This window comes from Xenopus laevis, chromosome 1S, assembly GCF_017654675.1.
Source record: "Xenopus laevis strain J_2021 chromosome 1S, Xenopus_laevis_v10.1, whole genome shotgun sequence".
Classification (NCBI taxonomy): Eukaryota; Metazoa; Chordata; class Amphibia; order Anura; family Pipidae; genus Xenopus; species Xenopus laevis.
Window position 1 is genome coordinate 149,570,836 of NC_054372.1, and position 22,690 is coordinate 149,593,525.

At 40.3% G+C, this 22,690-nt stretch overlaps 1 protein-coding gene across 2 annotated transcripts; it reads right to left on the minus strand.

Moving 5' to 3' along the window:
• Window positions 1-2,900: 2,900 nt before the first annotated feature.
• Window positions 2,901-19,872, minus strand: kmt5a.S (lysine methyltransferase 5A S homeolog). 2 transcript variants are annotated; one of them, XM_018232171.2, is made up of 9 exons: window positions 19,679-19,872; window positions 18,485-18,617; window positions 14,606-14,703; window positions 10,117-10,273; window positions 7,902-8,094; window positions 7,353-7,440; window positions 6,543-6,602; window positions 5,060-5,250; window positions 3,068-4,267 (listed from the first exon to the last, which is right to left on the minus strand). In XM_018232171.2, exons 2-9 carry the CDS (start codon window positions 18,516-18,518, stop codon window positions 4,057-4,059), a joined length of 1,032 nt encoding a protein of 343 aa, XP_018087660.1. In that variant the 5' UTR covers window positions 18,519-18,617; window positions 19,679-19,872; the 3' UTR covers window positions 3,068-4,056.
• Between the last annotated feature and the right edge of the window lie 2,818 nt (window positions 19,873-22,690).

Consider the following 22,690-nt stretch of genomic DNA (forward strand, 5'->3'; position numbering starts at 1 on the left):
TTTCTTTTGTGTTTCTGTTCTGAATCTAACTACAGATTTCTGAATTCTTCCTGAATTTACTTTCAATTTGCTTTCTTGTAACTCATCAGAAAACCACAAATATATTATTCCATACCGAGTCTTATTTATCTCCATCTTTGGCTTAAAAAGTGAATAACACCAAGACCTATATGCATTTACAAATATTGGAAACAGTTAGCAATTTTAAAAATTCTGCATCATTTCTACTAATGCTTTTTCTTTACCTTAAAGGACAAGGAAAGGCAAAAAAATAAAATCCCATTTTTACTTTCTTTAATGAAAAAGAAACCTATCTCCATTATACTTTAATTAAAAAATGTGTACCGTTTTTATAATAAACCTGACTGTATGCTTTGAACTTCTCCCTTCATTTACTGCTGTGGATAGGAATTGTCAGATGGTCCCTAACTGCTGAGCAGGGAAACAATCATACTTATGAACAGCAGGGGGAGCCCCCGCCTTACTTACCAGCCATGCAGAACTCAAGCAGCTTTGTTTATGACAATCCCTAAGCAGCCCAGACCACACTGAGTATGTGCAGGGTCAGGGCAGGTAAAGATGTTTAACAAAGTTACAAGATGACAGCCCCCTGTGGCCAACTTTGAAAGCATGAATCATTTGTTTGATTAGGCTTTGTGGTGCAGTAAGTTCATGTTTATGTTTAGTATACAAAATACAGCATTTCTAGCCTTATTCTATTATAGAATTTCCTTGTCCTTTTCAACTGACTGTTACTCAGCAAGTCATTCTATACATGTGGTTTTGGCAACTTTGTTGTACAGGAATAAGTATTGCAATATTGCTTAATTTGTATACCATTTGCCAGGTTTGCTGGCTGCCCTCTTTTGGCACTAGGGTTGCCATCTCACCCATTTAAAATCAAACACGTCTGGAATACAACCAGCCTGTATGGCTAAAAAGCAATTCATTTAGATGCATGGCTGCACATAAATCGGTTCAGTCTGCAGCATGCATCCAGTAACGTAACTAGAGGGGGGCGGGCCCTGGTGCATGACGCACAGCCGGGCACCGCCCCCCCTCTGTACAGCCCACATTTCAGTGGAGGGAGTGGGTGGTCATGGACAAAACTGACTATAAAGCAGAGGCCAAGTGACAATTTAACGACATCAAAACCTACCTTAAGTCTTCCATCAAACCCACAGAATGAGTTCTTAACAGCCATTGAAAAATTGGTATCCTACAGTGTCTTTAGGGGTGGTGGACCCGCGTGATCAGAAATACATGGTCAGGCATATGCCAACCATACCGATTTTCCACCACCTCCCCAAAATACATAAGTACATGACCTCCCCTGAAGGTAGGCCCATTGTGGCTAGCATTGGGTTAGTCAATGAAGGGCTTTTAGATTGGATCAGAGTCTCAAGCCATAGGTCCCGCAGTTGAAAAAACACGGATGTTACATATTGTAACAACTACTCCACAGCTTACAGACGGCATGCAGGAACTACATAGCCCCAATACATTGCACAATGATGTTCCTTTCCTTATTGAAATCACATGTGTGGGGAATCGTTGGGTTTGGAGGATGCAGACTGAGGACAGATGGCGGCAATTGATACAAAGTAACAGTAGTTAGCCAGCTCAGCAAAGTAGTCAGAAAGATCAGTAAAAGAGCAGGGGGCTAGGCTTAGGAACTGTCAGAAACCATTAAAAATCTGCATTTTTTTTTAAATTCATGTATATTACAAAGTTGCTTGAAATGGTTTATTTTTCACAAAAAAAATTTAAAAAAAACCCTTAAAGGGGAAGGAAACCTAGTCGGCGCAAACCCCCCACCCCCCCTCCCATTTGTTGCCCCCCCCAGCCTACCCGTGCCGCTGGGCAAATGAGCCTAACTTGTTACTTACCCTTCTGCGGAGGTCCAGTCCAGGGAGTTCACCGACGACATCTTCTTTCACGCGATCTTCTTCCTCCTGTGAACGGCATGCGCGTGACTTTTGGCGCATGCGCAGTAGATCCGTACCGGCGAAATGCTCCTACTGCGCATGCGCCAAAACGCCGTTCACAGCAGGAAGAAGATCGCGTGGAAGAAGATGTCGTCGGTGAACTCCCTGGACTGGACCTGCGCAGAAGGGTAAGTAATAAGTTAGGGGCATTTGCCCAGCGGGACGGGTAGGCCAGGGGGGAGGAGGGAGGGGGCAACAAATGGGAGGGGGGTGGGGGTTTGCGCCGACTAGGTTTCTTCCCCTTTAAGTTATGTTTGTGGCATGAAGGATACATGTACTGTTAATGCGAATGAATTGTTATAACAGTCACCTGCTGCTCAGTTTGACCACCAAGTAGTCACGAGAAAGAAAGAGGCCTGATCTTATGTTCATCTGCTTAGGAAAGATTTGAGAACTTCCATGACTACTTAGTGGTCAGAATCTTAATTCATATCAACCAATAAAGAGTGTGCCATAAATGGCCAGCCAATTGAAATTCTCAGGGAACCTTTTCTGCACCTTTAAGAGAACAGGTTCCTTGGCAGACAGTCCCAAAGGCAATCATGCATGAGGCAAACGTACACAGAAACAGCAGTGAACCACATTTCAAATGATACTTCCCTAGTTGATCCTATCTTCAATAGGGTTCAGCAAAGATTTTATAGCATGACTACTAAACAGATGTACAAAGATACCAGACTTCAATGGCAAAAAAAATAAACTATAGAATAACATTGTTCTGATTGAATGACCCATGTAAATTTCCTTTCCACCACCTTGACATGCAATACAGCAGAGCACTCTGAAGTCTAACACTTACAGGCTGAACACAAAATAACTTTTTACATAAGTATAAAGTGAAGAATTCTAGTTAAACATACATTTTATGCCAACACCAGAGTTTTAAACACTAAATACAGCAATAGAAACAGGTTTTAGTAATAAATATTTTTTTTTATTCCACAGTCTTTTTTTTTTCAGTATAAAAAGATATATCATGATGTATTTTACACCTACTGCTTTAAAATTCTATAGCAATGATCTTACAGTAACAGCCAACATAAATTTGCAGCAAACCCATTGAGAATCCGTGCAGAGACAACATACATTTATTCTCATGTCAAGCCCTATTGTAAAATTTATACTAAAAAGGGGTCTGCCCATGTGTTACTGTTACTTAAGCACCAGCCCACAGAAGTTTATTATTTAAAATGTGGCTTCAATAACTAAACGTGGGGGAACAAATGGAAGCTTAATATGGCATTTTTCCTCTATTTACACAATCATTTTTAAGTTCCTTTTCACATCTATCCCCTTCAAAACAGAGGAGAGGTCAGCTGCTGGTAAAAAAAAAAAAACACTATTTCCATCACAAAGCACTTGATATACTGCCCCTAACAACAAGAGACATTATAAAAAAAAAAGTCTCTCTAAATGACAGACCTACTTATAAAAATATATCTTCTACTTGTGGCTCCCAAATATGGCTAAACTATAAATCCCAGAATATCCACAAGTGAAGTTTGTCCTGTGTCTTTGTAATGGAATGTTGGGAAGCATGGGTGCAAACAAGGATTGGTGTATAGTAAAGGCAAATGCATGCTGCAGGTAGTTACCACCCTGATGGGAACACTATTTAACCCTAACAGATGCAAACATATAGAAAGCAAGAATTAAAGGTTTACACTGGCTCAATTTCTTGCGTGAAATTCATGTTTTGTTTACAAAAGTATAAGGATAAATTCCAAGCCTACATTTACTTTGGTTATATTAGTGAGTGTTCCAAATGTACTTCTACTTAAGAATTAGCCTTTCACTCATCTGCAATCAGACATTTAGAACACATTATGTAACCAGTTTTCTCCTGCTCCTATGCATACACATTTAAAAGAGGGAAAAACCAGCATGCTTTGGAAGCACTACATTACCTCTATGCAAACATACAAAAACTAGGTATAAAACTTTTGGTAAAGACATAATGCATTTAAATCCATATCATACTCATATTAAATGTAAAAGGGAATTAAAAAACCAGAACAGAAGCAGATCACAAAGTCATATTGTAAAATCAGCCATGTCCATCTGCAGGTCAGTTTTTAAGCCAAGGATGTGCATCAATGGAAGATTTTCTTCTATCACCATAGTCATACAGCAATTCCTCTCCAACGTTGATATCCCGCGATGCAACAAGTATAAGGTGAGGTACATTGTTGATGTTGTGCAGTTTGGTGTGACAGTTTCCAGACTTGCTGTGGTTGATCAGCCTCCCTAAACGGCCAGTCTCTCTTGTGGCATCGATGCTTACAAGAGAAGAGAATTCATGATTACTACTGGAGAAATGGGAAAGGTTACTTGTCACCCCCCCCCCCCCTCCTCCAAAAGAAAACCCAAGAGACAACTGTTTTACTACTTGCAGTTTCAGTCTGGCCAAACCCCTATTTTTACTTGGGCTGGTAAAGTACTACATGTAAATTTATCTCTAACATTCAAACATATTTCTGTATCTTAAAGTGGATCTGTCACCCAGACACAAATCTGTATACTAAAAGTCCTTCAAATTAAACATGAAATCCAATTTCTATTTTTTTAAATTAAAGTATTCATAGCTGTTGTAAGCTCATTTAAAAATCTCTGCTGTCAATCAAATATTGCCCTGGGCATAGAGGCGGGGCAGACAATTACTTTCACTTTCCATTCATCACTTTCTAGATGTCACTGCTCTCCCCACATTCCCCCGTTCATTATACAATTTAATTGTGTAGCCAGGGCATGGGGATGGACATCAGGTCCCCTATTCTGGTGCACAAACAAGATTCTGAAATGATGCAAGGCTTGCCTTAATAACAATGTCCACAAAATGGCTGCTTCCAGCTTGCTATGATTATGAATTCCCAGACTGAAGGAAACCCGATTCAAATAAATTTATATAGTGTAATGAAAGTTCATTTTGCTTGACTGATGTGATAATAGGATTTTGAATAATTATTTTAGGTGATGGGTTTAAACTGGAGGGTGGGTGCTGTTTTTCCCCCCCATAGAGAAGAAAATAATAGTTCACATGCATGCACATTTAAAACTTTAAAGATATTTACCAGTAGCTTGTGTTCAAATACTGAAAATAGTACATATAGCAGCCAGTAGCTGAATCCTGTGCATATGATGCTTCTCTCCTTTTGGCATCCGTGATCTCTATCAGATCTCCATGGTATTCTACAACAAACTCTCCTCGCTGGAAGTCCCGAGTTGCAATTACACCTCGCCCTTTCCCAGTAATCATGTGCATCTGTGCAGAAAGGAATGACCATTACATTACAGAGCAAGGGTAAAGATTTAAAAAAGATATTGCTATCTGAATCCAAATCCTTACAGTCACATTAAACCACTAGACAATTAAGACATTCAGATTTATTTTTTGGATAGATTGGATGGATTTTGCTCAAATGCATTTTTTAGGGTTTAGATTCAGGTCAGTATTCACCCAAAATACTAAACAAACTACAACATGTGGGCATTCCCTAATGGAAATAATATTATTAAAGAAATTCTATTACGATTTTTATGGTGTAGTTTTATCCTGAAATTATACAGTTTACATACAAGTGTTTTCTTGTTACCTTCCCACTATTCTGTTGATGGGTTACTAGGGGGAAGGGGAGGGGTGATATTATTGGCACAATTTCCAGTGCAGCAGTAAAGAATAACCAAGGTTTATCAGAGCGCAAGTCACATAGCTGGGGGCACCTGGAAGACGAAACACAGCTTACCAAGCTGATGCATTTTGTTTATTTAAGAAAAAAAAAAAAAACCACCATAACAGAATCCTGCAGGACAGAGAAGCTCATAGTTACTATATACAGCAGCAAAAAGTAGTATTGAACTTGTCTGTTTTTCTCAGTAAATATATTTCTAATGGGGCTATTGACTTGAAGTTTACAGCAGATGTCGGTAACAACCCAAGTAACCCACACGTACAAAGAATTCGAAATAGTCCAGAAATTAGTTAATTTATTGAGAAAACCGTTGATGTGTTCAATATTTATTTTCCCTGCTGTAGTCTACAGAGAAGCCCACAAATGAGTTAGAGACTGCAGCTTAGTAAGGGAAATGTTTTTTTGTTTAAAAAGGTAAATAGGGGGTTATAAATAAAATTGCCATTTTTTTTATAAAGGTGTGTGGGGGGTAAAAAATGCAGTACTATATAAGGAAAGAAATTGGGGAAAGTGTGAATGTTATTAAAAGGAATATAAAGTAAATATATAGTTCATTTTACAATCAGCAAATAGGAACTGGCAATATCAATATAGTACCATGTTAAAGTATATTTTACTTTTTAAAAAAGGAGAAGGAAAGGGTGTTTGAGTTGATATACAACCCTAGGGATTTGCAGTAGAGAACATATTTGCCGATTTTTGTACTGCGCATCCACCAGTAGCTCAAGAAATTTACCTTGGGCTGATTGAGGAAAAAGCAGGACTAGTATGGAGTAAAAATAAATAACTAATCACTGAAGGGTGTTCTAACAACCCAACCCCCCTATGAATTCACCTTTAAATGTTACTAAACCTTGTACTTTACCTTTATCCCTTCTTCTTTGCCAGTCTGAATTAGTTCATCTATTCTCTTCTTCTCCTCTGACTACAAGAAGGAAACCAGGAATCAATGTATTGCAACAACAAATATATATATCCTCACATAACAGATATATGATGCAGTGCATTCCTTAACTGTTCTGTACATGGACAGCGTGGGAGTTAAAGAAATTAAGTCATAATCTACAAAACCACCATATGTACAAAATTTCTACCCAGAAACTTGAGAACTTCAATTTTCACCATCTTTTGCCAGAATAACTACAGTATCAGCTCTGGTGAACCATGTAAGAATAGGGAGAGAAGCAATATGTTTTCTCAACAGTCGCAGGTTCTTGAACACATGGGTTGCATTGAATGCAGATATAAGCACCTTCCATCTGTGTACTGCATGGGTACAGTCAATACAGGATACAATGGTTAATTCATGCAAGTAAATGTTATGACTTAATAAATTGGTGGCTCTCTTCCACTGCATGGAATCACATGAAGAAACACCCAAATGCAAAAGCCCCAATACTTGCTAAAGCAATCTATCATTTTCATTATAATCTACCTGAAGTGGATATTGTTTCACTGCAGTCTGAAGAAGTTATTTTTCCATTGCAGCTGCGACACAACACCTATACATTTTACATTTTCTTCCTACTACTCAGATTTGTAAGTATGTTGAGATTACACTTTCATACGGGATATCTGGTTCCAAGACTAGAAGGGTAATTTAATGTTAAATACTGAATGGGATTTCAGAACCATGTGTTGATTCCCCCCCTTCATTGCCTGGAGCTCTTTGTACCTCAATTTCTGTTTTATTCTTCCTGCTGCTTCTTCTCACAGGGTAATAATCAGTAAGTTTTCTATTTGGAGATTTCTGCCTTTGAGTCCTGAGGGAGGAAAAATTTTTGGATATTTGTGTTGAAGGGTTCACATGTTTATAGGCAGTTACTTCTGCCAAAATAACCATAGAATTTTAACTCAGCCAATTGCAGGTGTAAGCAGCATTCATTGACAACATCATCAAGCTAAATAAACCCCCATTAAAAAAAAAAAACGACAAGTTGCAAACAGAAAAATGCCCAAAATCATGAGATTTTCGGAAACCAATTATGCCCCAATTACACACAGTACGGTAATTAGCCTCCCACTATCCCTATTTAGGACTAGGAGAACTTCCAAATTACAATTGTCACAACTTGTACACTACAGATTGGAGCAAATACTATTGGTGGATCACATTCCATTTATCAGCTTTTGGCTGCTTAATTAGGCTCTTCCACAAGTGCAAACTTAATGCCCTCTACATACAGTGTTCCTGGCACACCTTCAGCAAACAACCACCACTTACTTCTTTCTTAGAGGTTTGTTTTTAACCATCTTTTGAGATTGCAGCTTGTCTTCAGGTGGCAATGCTAGGTTTCTCTGTACATCATTCAGCTCTAGTTTTGGCTCAAGAAACTCTCCTATAGAATTGCATTCAGTCTCCCTTTGCTCACTGGGTTTCACCGACAGTTCTGTTGACAATATTTTCTTTTTCTCAACTACAAAACAAGAGAGCATAAGTTATTAAAAACATACAAAGCATTACATTTTTAGACAACAACCAGAAACTAAAATAAGCCCCAGGATAAAGCCTTAGTAATCATAGCTAAATCCTGAGTTGTCATTTGTGTCCCACCCAATGACGGCCTGGAGATTTAAAGGGGCAGAGAGTCTCTCTCTCTCAAAGTTAACAACCCCTTTAACCTTGGTGTCATGTTGCCAGTCAACACACAGAGCAGTAAAGGTCATCACAACATTGCCTATATACCTGTACCATAAATGTCATGCATGTGACACCTAATGGGTTAAAAGCTAAACGTAATGATATTTCTTCATTTATACATGAAATAACCCAACACCACACTGGCATGGTCCAACAGGATTTTAAGAATCAGAATCATATTAGCAATATTTACAGTTGCAAAGAATTTATGATGTAAAGTGTTTGTGTCACTATAATATCTCAGAAGAGAATTTTCTGGAGGTGGTTGTATGGTATCTCATGTCAGTATGCAATTAGCAGTTCTGGCAGATGCACCTAAAAAAACTAAACCCTAAAAATGAATATGGTTAAAATACCATATTTTATATAGTGAATTTATTGACAAGCTGACACTTTAGGCCAGTGCAATAGCAGCAATGATCCAGGAATTCAAACTTGTTACAGGGGGGTCACCATCTTGGAAAGGGCCTGTGACACTGGGCTCTGAGCAGCTGTTAGGGGTTGTCACAAATCAAGCAGAAAATTGGGTTTGCCTGTAATATAATTTATTTAGCAGAATCAGCAGCATGCATGTCATGACGAGTTTCTATTAATCTGTTACAACTATTAGTAAATTATTTATTATAGATGTAGAAATATAATTTTTACCAATTTTTACCTTGATCAGGTTAGGGATGTTGGGCTGCTATTATTCTGAACACAACTGTATGTGTGAAAATGTATAATTATACAATATAGTCAAACAAACATTGCAGACATTTTGGGACCCTAATGGGTACTTGGTCACAGACAAAAACACAACATGAATGTGTTTTATAAAAGGGTGTGGGGGGGCCTGATAAGCAAGAATAACATTCAAAGAAACAGCAATATAAACAAAAAGTTTCATTTCTGTAGCAAGAAGTATAAAACAATGCAAAATAAAGGCTCTTATAACAGGTATTCCATACTGCTTTACTAGGAGCGCAACAGGTTACCCATTGGCCACCATAAAACTGTAAGTTAGGTTGTCAAGACAGAAATTGACACATTAAACCTGTACGTTGCATCATTCAAAGAAAAAGGTGAGGCAAAGAAGCAGATCTGCAAACTTAGCGAAGGTTTTTTTGTTTTTTTTTAAAGGAATAACAGTATTGCACACTCCCAACCCCCCCGTGACAGTCAGCAAGAGGCTGTTGCCTACGATTAGCAATTTGCCCACAACATTGAAATGAATACAATAGTTGCCCAAAACCATCAGAAGCAGTGGATCAGGGACCATGATAGGAGTAGGGCCTGGGCAGAACAGGGGCATGGCAGGCAAACAAAAATATACACCAAATATACACTTTGGATTTTGTTTCACATCTTTCCATTCATTAAAATGCACCATACCTGTAATTCATACCTGCAATTATCAGCATTTTGTCAGGTAATGGACTTTCTGCAGGGCTTATGAGACAGTACTAATTACATTATTGTGCCAGGGGAATTATGCAAAAGATCAAAATGCTGCAGTAAGAGAATATTCTGAATCTGTAATAAGCCTGCATACTACAGAACACATTGTGTGTAGCAGTTTCAACCAGAGGGTCACATATTTATAGATAGCCAGCACTCATCGCACCAGAATACTTATTAATACAGGTCTTGCAAACAGTTACAGGCACAGCTACTGCTTCACATAATCCTGTATAGTATGCATAATTTGTTGGAGCTTTAACTTCTTCCCTTCGTATAAAAAAACACCACTATTTTCACCATCCTTAAGCTAAAATTGCAGATGCAAATTTACAGAAGAAAAGTGTTCGAAACGTACCCTCTGCTTTTTTGCGAGTCTCTGTTGAGGGTTTCCCCAGACACTTGCTCTCATGGTGCGTAACAGAGTTTTCTTCTTGCAGGGGAGGGCGGGCACTGGGAGATTTAGTTGGGCTCATATAAGAGTAGATTTTGGCCTGCCCACAATGAACCACCTCCTGCAAAATATTGTTAAGACAAAAACTTAGATATATATACTGGAAACATACAGCATGCACAGTAAAAAGACAGAATTGTTAGCGGACCCCGACAAAACAGATGTATTTTATAGGAGGTTTGTTTGTGCAAAGTTTGTCTCATTTCTAAAAGACAAATTATGGATAATAAAAACTGGCCCATCTAGTTTGGTCACAGACACACCCACCGTTAAATCCATAAAACCCAAGTAATGAATCAACCTCCCATAATCCTGTTTAACCTTTTCATATGCATAAAGAGTTACGTATACGGTTTTGTATTATAAAGGGACCTGATGCACACATCTCGTATTATAGATACAGTAACTTTCTCCATTTGACTTATTTTTCTCATTTTCCATAACGCCTATTTATAGTGCAACGGTAATAACCAACACTCTGATGGCCATCCCAAGTGATATTTATAGTACCCAGCCTGCCTTCTCAAGGGACTAAGGGTCTGGTCACACAAGCAGATCTCACTGGGGGCAACTAATCTCCCCAAATCTGCTCGTGTGGCCAGACCCTAAGATGTTTGTAAAAATACAGGCCCCAAACAGGTACAAAAAAAAGTAACTGCCCAGCTACATGAAAAATCCCTCACTGATTTTGCAAACATAAAAAATACAACCACAAACCAAAAAGGTGCCATGGCAAGGCTGGTCATGTATGATTAAGTCCAATCACCTCTCAAAAGAGGAGAGATTTGCCAACAAGAGGCACAAAGTAAGGGAAAAAAAAAATTATATTGCAGCAAGTATGTTCTAGAGCAGGGGTCCCCAACCTTTATCACCCATGAGCAACATTCAGATGTAAAAGAGTTGGGGAGCAACACACGCATGAAAAAAAAAAATGTTCCTGGGTGGTGCCAAATAAGGGTTTTGATTGGCTATTGGTAGCCCCATGTGGACTGGCAGCCTACAGGAGGTTCTATTTGGCAGTACACCTGGTTTTTATGCAATTAAAACTTGCCTCCAAGCCAGAATTAAAAAATAAGCACCTGCTGAGGCCATTGAGAGCAACATCCAAGGGGTTGGGGAGCAACATATTGCTCACGAGCTGGTTGGGGATCATTGTTCTAGAAGAGCCATGGACCATCCCAATATGTGGTTAGGCCAACCAAATAAATAAGCCCGCTGTACAAATGTTCTAAAGTTTAACAAAGTGTTCATTAATATACAGTAGTCATTTCCAAGCATTATGACTGCCTTTTTGAGCTAAGCAATTGCAGTTTGTAATTTCGGGTAGCACTCTGTGCCATAAGCCTAGTGTTTCCCAGGATCTATAATGGAAAGCAATGAGATGCTTCCTAGGGGATTATTTACAGCCATTCGATTTATTGCTTAACAAACTGGGTTTATATCCAGCGGACACCACCTAGGCCTATATACAGTACTAAAGCAGTTTAAAGTAGGAATGCACCGAATCCAGGATTCGATTCGGCCTTTTTCAGCAGGATTCGGCCGAATCCTTGTGCCCGGCTGAACCTAAATCTTAATTTGCATATGCAAATTGTGGGAGGGCTGGATTTCGTGCGACTTTGTTACAAAACACTGAAGCAAACCAATTTTTTTTTTCCCACTTTTTCCTTTCCTGCCCCTAATTGGCATATGCAATTAGGATTCAGTTCGTATTTTGGCCGAATCTTCCAAGATAGATTCGGCCGAATCCAAAATAGTGGATTCGTTGCATCCCTAGTTTAAAGTGCTATAAAATGTTGCTAGGCACTTGCATCTACCAGGAAATTTTTAAACAAGTGTTCAAAGGGTTACGGTCATGTGAAGAAAAAAACTTTTCAAAATGAATCAGTTAATAGTGCTGCTCCAGCAGAATTCTGCATTTCTCAATCAAACTGATTTTTTTTATATTCAATTTTGAAATCTGACATGGGGCTAGACATATTGTCAATTTCCCAGCTGCCCCAAGTCATGTGACTTGTGCTCTGATAAACTTCAATCACTCTTTACTGCAAGTTGGAGTGATATCACCCCTCCCTTTCCCCCCCAGCAGCCAAACAAAAGAACAATGGGAAGGTAACCAGATAACAGCTCCCTAACAAGATAACAGCTGCCTGGTAGATCTAAGAACAACACTCAATAGTAAAAACCCATGTCTCACTGAGACACATTCAGTTACAATGAGAAGGAAAAACAGCAGCCTGCCAGAAAGCATTTCCCTCCTAAAGAGCAGACTGGGGGCAGTTGGGAAATTGACAAAATGTCAAGCCCCATGTCAGATTTCAAAAATGATTAAAAAAATAAATAAATAAATAAAATAAAAACTGCCTTTTTGAGAAATGGATTTCAGTGCAGAATTCTGCTGGAGTTGCACTGTTAACTGATGCGTTTTGAAAAAAAAAAAAAAAAAAAAACTGTTTTCCGATGCCAGGATCCCTTTAAGACAGGCACAGTGCAATTCCATCTTCTAGCACTTGAATTAACAAATGTGGTAAAAATTACATCATAGTCTGATGCAGCCCAACCAGTTACAACACTGACCTGCCAAACCCCACCCTTTTTTGGGTGCATGATTTGGTATTGCCCAAAATTAACTAACAATTGTGTAATGCGTGCATCTGAAGTTTCATTAACTGCTAGGCAAGTTACCACTCATTAGGAGCAGCACAAGCTGGTCAACAGGACTACTATATTAGGACAGAAGCAGAGTGTCATGAGACTTTAAATTTATAAAAAAAAAAAAAAAAAATTATATCTATCTATCTATTATATATGGGGAAGATACATTAGTCTGAAAAACTTTTCCTATGGATTTTTTTTATACTGGAATAGCAAGTAAATTTGTATCTGTTCATCAAGCAACTACAAAAACAGAAGTCCTAGTTTACACGAGAAACATTTAGTATGTAGTTCTGTAGAGAGCCACACATTTTACCCAGATTAGCTTGAATGGCTACCCCTGTGGCTACACAGCCGCTTATATAAACTAAAATGGTCTTTCTGAAGTAAAAACAAAATTACCAGTGCTGGACAGTGTTCCCTTTAATCACTTTTTGGCTTTGTGTACAAAAACAATTTGCAGTTACTGGTACTTTAAAAGGACGATCGCGAAAATGAACATTTAATACAATCATACTATAAGACACTTTTTAAATACAATCAATTAAAAATTCTGCATTGTGTCTGAAATAATCACGTTTATGTTCAATATCCCTCTCGGCATATAGGTCTTCAAACAGCAGTTGGGCGTCAGATATTCATTGACAGAGTCAATATCTCTTAAAGGGGGAGGAGCTTCCTCAAATAACCGACTCCAGTACAAACAAAATAACTGCCTTTTGCACAAATCCTGCATGTAGAGAGACATTATGACTAGTGATTTTAATAGAGTGAGCTTGAATACATCTTCTAGGCAAAAGGAGCTCCCCTATAAGATATATTGGATCCAACCGTCAATGAATATCAGACACACAACTGCTGCATGGAGAGAATAGAGATGATAGAGAGAGAGAAATTTGATTTTAGAAACTATACAGAATTTTTAATTGATTACAAAGTTTATGATTTTAGTATACTGAAGCTTACATATTACATTTCCACGATAGTCCCCTTTTAAGTAATCAATTCATATTGCCAGGGGCGTAACTATAGAGGAAGCAGACCCTGCAGCTGCAGGGGGGCCTCAGGAGGTGTAGGGGCCCCTTGAGACTCAATTTATTGGTGAAACCGTGAAAATAAATAAGCCACACTCAAATAAAAAGCTGCATAAACACTATAGTGCATTATTTGCATAATGAGGGTGGAATGAAGAAGACTTTTTATTTCCTTGAAGCAATGGACATGACAAAGAAAATGATAGGTGTACTAGTCAATTACCTGCACGTGAACCTTGGCACCATGTACAATTCCAGTACTATTAGATGAGAATAAGTCAGGGCTAATAGCACTTTATGGTCATGATCGAAAACATAAGCCAACAGTGTAGCACTCCTAAACTTGTTTACTGCTCATACATGAGCTTACTAATATATCTATGGAGCTTTCATGAAATAACCAGGCAGCCCTGCTAATGTCATGGCATAGAAATCATTATTAGCCCAGTACCGAGGTTGGACAGGGGGCATTAACAAAGTAAGAGTTTGTAGGGATGGAGATCAGGCTGTGACTATTGAGTGTCTGAATCAGAGGCATAGTTACCCCTAACACCCCCTGGATTACACAAAAGTCCCCAGAGAGATGGAAAAGGGCTTCGCTGCCATGCGATATAGTTGCAGCTAGAAAGCTTATCTGATCTTGCTGAATCCCATGGGAGCAGCGGCTGCCTGGAGTCAAGAGGATATTTAATGAGCCCACCGACCCCGTTCGTTTTTGGATGATTTTCATTGGTGCCGCCGTTCCTGCCGGTATCCGAGACGTCCCCGCTCCTTCCGTCGCCGGGTTTGGACATTTTCTTCCCTAGGAAACAGACAAGACCTGGTTTATTTGGGTAGGTTGAGGTGGGAAGTCTCAGCGCATTGTGACAACAGCTTGAGGCCACAGCGCCGCCATCTTTAAAGGGACTAGGGGTGGAGAGGCAGAGACAGCTGACTTGGAGGAGTTTGCTCAAAGAACACGGAGCTGCTATAAAAGTCTCTGTACATCGGGACTGGGCTTTTGCGATCAATCTGCCGCGGGCCACAAAGCTTAGATTCAGATGTGCCTCTGTGCTAATAACTGTATACACTACGTGGACTTTGCCCAGCCCTACTGTGCGCCAACCCAGCGCTGTCTGTTCCGCGATACGTCACCTTCCCCATTAGAGACACTACAGCAGCAGCGCGGATTGATCCCGAGCTACACTCATTCTGCCTGGGACTTGTGCCTTAGCACCCATTCACATCCTAGCTCAATAAATAAACCCAGCATATAGCCCACCCAAAATTGACAGCCAACGATTGGAACAGCAGCTTCATTTGCCAAAACCCCACAGCACGTAGCACTGTCTGGCAGATGAAGTCCTTAAAGGAACAGCAACACCGAAATGTTAAAGGAAAACTATACCCCCTGAACAATAAAAGGTCTATATAAAAGATATTGCATAATGCAGATCATGTTTAAATCCTTGTTTCATGTAAATAAACCATTTTCATAATAATATACTTTAGTAGTATGTAATCCTATGTATGTATGCATGCATGCATGCATGCATGCAAGTATGGTAATCCTAAATCGAAAATTACCATTTTAAGAAATAAGAGCAGCCCCCTGGGATCCTAGGATTCATGGTGCACACAGGCCCGGATTTGTGGAAAGGCCACCTAGGCCCGGGCCTAGGGCGGCAGGATTTTAGGGGGCGGCATGCTGCCCAACCACACCCACATTAGTTCAAAAACACTGGGGATGCGCAGAAGATACAATAATTTTTAAGTTTCCTGTGCCCAATACACATTGCTCCAGTCATGATTATGAAAATTTGCATGAATAAAAGGGGGGGCACGGGCGACGAACGGCAGTGGGCCTAGGGGCGCCTGCTATGTAAATCCGGCCCTGGGTGCACACAAACAAACCATACATTAGGCAGCACACAGACCATCACAAAATGGGGGCTCAAGGAAACAGATGTAAAGGACAATCTCTATCTCTCTCTCTATATCTATATATATCACACACACCAGTTTCGGAAGATTCTTTAATATTAGGGATGCACCGAATCCAGGATTAAATTCGGGATTCTGCCTTTTTCAGCAGGATTCGAACAAATCCTTCTGCATATGCAAATTAGAGGTGGGGAGGGAAATCGCAAGACTTTTTGTCACAAAACAAGGAAGTAAAAATTTATTGATTTGATTCGGCCTTTTTCAGCAGTATTCGGCCAAATCCTTTGCATATGCAAATTAGGGGTGGGGAAGGAAATCGTGTGACTTTTTGTCACAAAACAAGGAGGAAAAGAATGTTTCCCCTTCCCACCCATAATTTGCATATCCAAATTAGGGTTCGGTATTCGGCCGAATCTTTCACAGAGGATTCGCGGGTTTGGCCGAATCCTAAATAGTGGATCCGGTGCATCCCCATTTAACATGCCACTTAATTTTATAAAAACTATGATGCTTAAACATTAATTTTGAATGTAAAGTGTTTTAAAGTAATTAAAATAGAATTTACAGTTTTAAGCACTGGTACAACTGGTGTGTTTGCTTTAGGAACACTACTATAGTTTACATAAACCAGCTGCTGTGAAGCCATGGAGGCAGCCATTCAAGCACAGGTTACATGGCAGATACAGATACACTATGTAGAATCCCATTTTATTCTATTACAGAACTTGTCTTATCTGCCAACTAGCCTTTACTTTTTTTCTGCTTTTAGCTTCAATAGCAGCCCCCATGTCTACACGAGCCTATTTACATAAATAACCACTGTGTTTCTAATGCAAACATACATTTTACCAATGCATAGTAACAATACATTATATTTTAAATTACTTTAAAATGCTTTTATTTTTTGATGTTACTGTTCCTTTAAGCAGCAGGATGCTATACACAGCCCAGTAATCATATGACTCTTTCATATAAAGCTTGATGCAGTGGTGTCAAAACAGAGTGTGTAGGTGTATGGTGGATGACAACACAATGATAATTTGTTCCCCTGGATGCTTGGAAGCAGGCATTAAACTCGACTGTACATTTAGGGCTTACTTTATTCACATTTAAACATGAGGAAGGGAAGGACAATAATCCACTTCGCCACTGCTTGATGTGCCTGCACCTTAATACATTAGCTCAGCTTGAGTACAGGCCGATGCAGATTTTAGTGAGAATAGCAAACTCCTGCATTTTGACGCCAGAATCCCGGTGTCTGCCTACAGCAGAGCTGAAGCAACATATTCAGGTGTGCACACTTCAAGCAACAGAAAGTTAGAAACAAAAGCAAAGAGCAACATCACCAACAATGTTTGTCTCCAATGTTTTACACAGACAGATAAATAGGCCCCTGTAGTGTAGCGGAGGTGTGAAGCAAGAGCAAATGGGCAAAGAGATCAGCAGCTGAAAACACATTTGCATCAAATGACCACTATAAAGACATTTTCACTAGGAAAAAGGTTTAGACAACCTTGAAAACAGTCATGTAGATTTATATTCACATTGAACAGGGCCACTCTTGCCATGAGATGAAAACCTTGCCTCAGGCGGCAGTGAGCGGCCAGTTTACTGGGGGTGACAAAAAGCAACCTCCACTAAAGTTAAAGGGGTTGTTTACCTTCCAAACACTTTTCAGTTGAGTTGTTTTCAGATTGCTCACCAGAAAGACTTTTCTTCAATTAATTTCCATCTTTTAACATTTTCCCAAAATATAAGTTTAATGTTTGTGTCTCTAGTGTCAGTCTGGCAGCTCACTGATCCAGGAGCAGAGTCTGAAAGCTTACAATTTGCTACTTTTAGTGGATACATTTTTCAGCAGTATCTGTGGAATATCAGCAACTATTGTATCAATTCTAACAGCTGCCTTTAATGAAACTCAGGGATTCTACTCAGCCGGGACAAAGCTAAGAAATGTATCAATTTAGAACAGTTACAGAGGTGGCAACCCCCCCAGAGCTGCTTAAGGGCAGGGGCACATGGGCAGTCTAATCGCCTCTTCTTCTGAGCCACAATCTCCCCGAACTGCCGTCTCAACTTCGGAAATTGTCCGGCGACAAATCTCTTCTTTGGGGCGACTAATCTCCCCAAACTGCCTCCTCTGCCTTCCAGACAGGTAGAATGGAAATCACTGACGGGATGGCACTATGAGTGCTTCATTTTCCAAAGCCACCCGAAGTTTCGGAAAACTAAGTGCTTTGAGTGCCTGGATGTGTAACATAATAGCCAGAACACTACTTCCTGCTTTTCAGCTCTCTTGGTTTACACTGATTGTTTACCAGGCAGTAACAAATCAAGATACTTGAGGGGGGCACATGGGTCATATCTGTTGCTTTTGAATCTGAACTGAATGCCGAGGATCAATTGCAAACTCACTGAACAGATATGTACCATGTGGCCCCCCTTCAAGTCGCTCACTAACTCAAAGTTAGAGAGCTGAAAACAGGAAGTAGTGTTCTGGCTATTATGTTAAGACATCCAGTCACTCCAGCCTTTATACATTACATTTTTGCTTAACTATATTAGAAACATTTATTTTATTTTGCACAGCCTGTTTACACAGTTTTTATTTTCACACTGAACGGTTACTTTAAGGCAGAGTTTGCCATTAATATACTTACCGTATGTATATCTTTGTATAAAGTAGAAATACATAAAGCAAAATCAGGAGGTGCAGTCAGGAATTACAGCACATTCTGTAAGGGCAGCATCATGGGCAGCCGAAAAGGGTGTTTCAACAGAGAATCTGCAGAACTGCAAATTAGAGGTAAGCCAGAACATTCTTAAAGGAATTGTTCAGTATAAAAATAAAAACTGGGAAAATAGATAATCTGTGCAAAATAAAATAAAAAAATAAATGGTTTCAGTATAGTAAATTAGCCAAAAAATGTGATGTATAAAGACTGGAGTGATTGGATGTATAACATAATAGCCAGAACACTACTTCCTGCTTTTCAACTCTCTTGGTTTCCACTGATTGGTTACTGCCAGGTAACCAACCAGTGACTTGAGGGAGGGGCACAACTGTTGCAGAGTGCGGAGGATCAATTACAAACTCACTGAACAAATATGTCCCATGTGGCCCCTTTCAAGTCGCTGACTAGCTCAGAGTTATAGAGCTGAAAAGCAGTGTTCTGGCTATTATGTTATCATAACCTATCACACACAACCTATCCATTTACACAGTTTCTTTTCACACCCAACTGTTCCTTTCAGTTATGTTTGTGTGGAGCTCCCCTTTAAGAACGTCACTGCTTTTTATTTGTAAATGCAATTGTAAGCAGTTCGTCAGTCCCTTGTTTCCTGGTGGTTCTTGATTTTTTTTTTTTTTATAAACAATGTAGCAGAAGCCAGCCAATTAACCGACTTGTTTTGGGTCGGAAGAAAGGCGACCTCTGCTGCAATGTTTTAAAAATACAAAAGCAAGAAAGCAGAAAGGCACATGGCAACACTTTCTTACATCTCTATTTAAAGGGTTTAAAATGCGTAATGGAAGGCTATCTTCATAAAAGGCATCGGGAAAGTGGAGAGGCATGAAGACTTGTAGGTTTCAGTACACAGTGCAGGGTATGTTGAGCAGATTCTATATACAAGTAGGAACAGGATTTTAGGAGCTTTCCCGGCTGTTACTTCGAGCACAACATTTTTAATACAATATCACCTACATGCGGCTCACTACCCATCGCTGAGCAGATTCCCGACCCTAATAACTCCTTAGCGTAGCGCAAGGTTACTGATGCTGCACGTACAATCTAGGCAACCGTGTTTCACCGGCGCATACAACTACACATTGCTGTAATTAAAAATAAATGTACCTCTTCCCATGATGCCTTGTTGTATGATTAGCTCCGTTCGAACTGAAATCCAACTGTATAAATAGCAAAATGCAGAAGGAATATAAAGGAAGTACACCGCTGCATAAGGTTTAAAGCCCTACAAATCGCATTTAAAGAGAGACGCTAAAAGCCGCATGTATCCGCCCATCTCTTCTCTAATTGGCTTACATCGCTGCCCCTCGACGCAACCCTTTTATGGCATTGGTAAAACACTAAGTGTATAGGGCAACGCCCACATCGTGGTCACACAGTTCGCGTGTGCTTTTTTTAAAATTATTACCCAGAGTCTGATTGGTCTCGGTGGGAACGCTGCTGCAAACTGATTGGGCAATATTACGATGCAGGAATTCTGGGCGTATACTGATAACTGATAATATTTGGAGTCCTACAGGTGTGTGGAACAGCGAGATTGATTGGTAGATGGCCTATAAATGAACAACGCCTTGGGGGAATTTGCACCTGTGTATGTTGCAACAGCTCATTGTAGATTACTGTTAACTGCAGTGGGTGTTTAAGGAGGTAGTCAATCCTCAAATAAAATTTTAGTGTGGCATTTTCAAATGGCCTTCATTTTTCTTTTTTGTAGATTTTGATTAATTTGCCTCCTTCTTCTGACTCTTTCCAGCATTTAAATGGGGGTCACTGACCCCATCTAAAAAAAAACAAATGTATTGTTATTGGAACTTTTTATTAGTCATTTTTATATTCCGGTCCTTTCCTAATCATATTCCAGTCTCTTATTCAACTCAATGCATGGTTGCTAGGGTAAATCGAGCCCTAGCAACCATATTGCTGAAATTGCCAACTCGAAAGCTGCTGAATAAAAGGCTAAATAACACAAAAACAAAACAAAAAATTAAAAACCATTGTAAATTCCCTCAATATCCTTATCAAACTAAACATTAATTTAAGATCAACAAACCCTTTAAGATTACATTGGAGGGTTCCATGCATATATTTTGCCTGTAATTTACATAAAATGATTGCTAAATGAGTGTTTTCAAGTTGTAAATACATTTTTACATTATTATGGTCTTGGACAAGCTGCATGAACCTCGCAGGTGACTTTCTTGTGGCTTGAGAGGCACTTGTGGGAATTTGGTTAAGAATTCTTAACATGAACTAACGGTTTATATTGCCACCAGCATGCCATCAGGGCCAGAACTAGGGGTAGGCAGAGTTAATTATGTGCCTAGGGCACAAAAACCGGGGGGCCAGGCAAGTACCTCCTCTGTTGCCTACCCCATGTCCTGGCCCCTCTCTCAGACTGTCTCATCTATTCGTGGGTGGATTTGTGTCCATTCGCACCACAAGCTTCCTTTTTTGCATGCAAGTCCAGTTCATTTGATCACCAGTAAAGTATTAGAGAGGGCAAGCTGTGACAGACCAATTGTATCCACTCTGGTCTCTAGATAGATCAGGGGGCATCAGGGGGCACGGTGGAAAACAGGCGCACAACCGGAGCACAGCAGGGACAGTAGAAAACAGCATTGGCAAACAGGTACCAGGTGGAGTAGTGGCAGCTGCCCTCTAAGTGCAGGAGATGGCCCATAGCTGCGGGAAACAAGTATTTGCGCAAAACTGTAGCACACAATCCAAGCACCGGCAAAGATGTAGGGTAGGGAGCAGTCTACAGGCTGTAGAGTCCACAAGGACTGGGCCCCATCTGGATTTTTCCCAGTGTTTCATTAGGCCAATCCGACCCTGAATGTGCCCATCTGATCCTCGTCCAATGGGATTTTATAACGTCTGATTGATATCTAGATAATTTTTGAACAGATATCAGGGCCAGATTTATATATAGTCACCGAAGGGTGGCAGGGTTTAGGGGGCAACCCTTGAGTGCCTATATGATAAATTAATTTTTTCCCTGTGTAAATCTAGTAGCAGAGCTTGGGGGGTGAGGGGTACCTTGCCCAGAATGTGATGTCAGGCACTGCCGGATGTAATGTCACATGCTACCGAACATGTAGTGCAGACAGCAACCTGGGGGGAGGTGAGCTTAGGTCTGGTGCCTAGGGTGGCACCAGAAAAAAAATACAGCACTGACATAGAGACCCACCAAAATTTGTAGAACTGAATATGACCCCGATTATTAACCTTACAAACTTCATCACTGGTCTAGCCTTCCACTGTCCCTCCCAGGCCGCATCAATATCCTAAAATGGTATTTGTGCCCAAATTTCTTTATGCATTTCACAATGCACCAATTGTGCCAACTAAGAAATAGTTTAAATAGCTGAACGGTTGTGTTCAGCTCCAGTCAATAAAGAGGGACTTGCCCTCCCTAATCTCCTACTATATTTCTATGCCAGCTAGTGTATGCATGGTGGTGGCTTAACCCTGACTCCAATAACCAAGCCACAGTGTTAGAGGCTGTTATCTCCTCATTTGAGGCCATGGCCAATCAGTTACACAAAGGTCTGCCATCTGTATATGTGTTAACACCTCCCATGAAAACAGTGACACAAACCTTCACTAAAATAGTGGGATCTGCCTACCAGAAAGTAACTAGCTGGTCCAAATGGACCCCGCTGTGGGGCAATAGTGCTCTCGCACAGTTCAGAACTCTACCTGATGCGAATTCATGGGCCGCACCAGCAATGAAATATTTAAATGATATTGTTCACTCTGGGGTGCTCAAGAAGTTCCTACAATTAAACAGTGGCTAACTACCAGGGGAGTAGGGGGTGCGAGCGGGCCAGGGCCTGCACCCCCTCAGGGCCTCCCTGGCAGTCCGTTCGCCGCTGAAAATTCGGCCAAATGCGGCCGTACAGAGGGGGGCGGGGCCCGGCTGTGCGTCACTCACCAGGGCCCGCCCCCCTCTAGGATCACTACTGCAATTAAAAGAGGAGTTTTGGCTGCAGAACCACAGGAAATTTTGGCCCAATCAAGCATATTAGGCTCACATTGGCTCAGGGTCTCCAACAACTGGAGTTGGGAGACTGGAAAGATCTGCTCAAACAAATTCCTGACACAAATATATCAATG

Excerpts from the sequence above, each read along its gene's own strand:
- kmt5a.S (XM_018232171.2), bottom strand. The coding sequence starts at position 18,518 with ATGTATTTCTACTTTATACAAAGATATACATACG. Across the intron at positions 14,704-18,484 it reads TATACAAAGATATACATACG|GGAAGAAAATGTCCAAACCC; the intron begins GTAAGTATATTA and ends TCTGTTTCCTAG. Across the intron at positions 5,251-6,542 it reads GCAAAGAAGAAGGGATAAAG|ATGCACATGATTACTGGGAA; the intron begins GTAAAGTACAAG and ends CTTTCTGCACAG.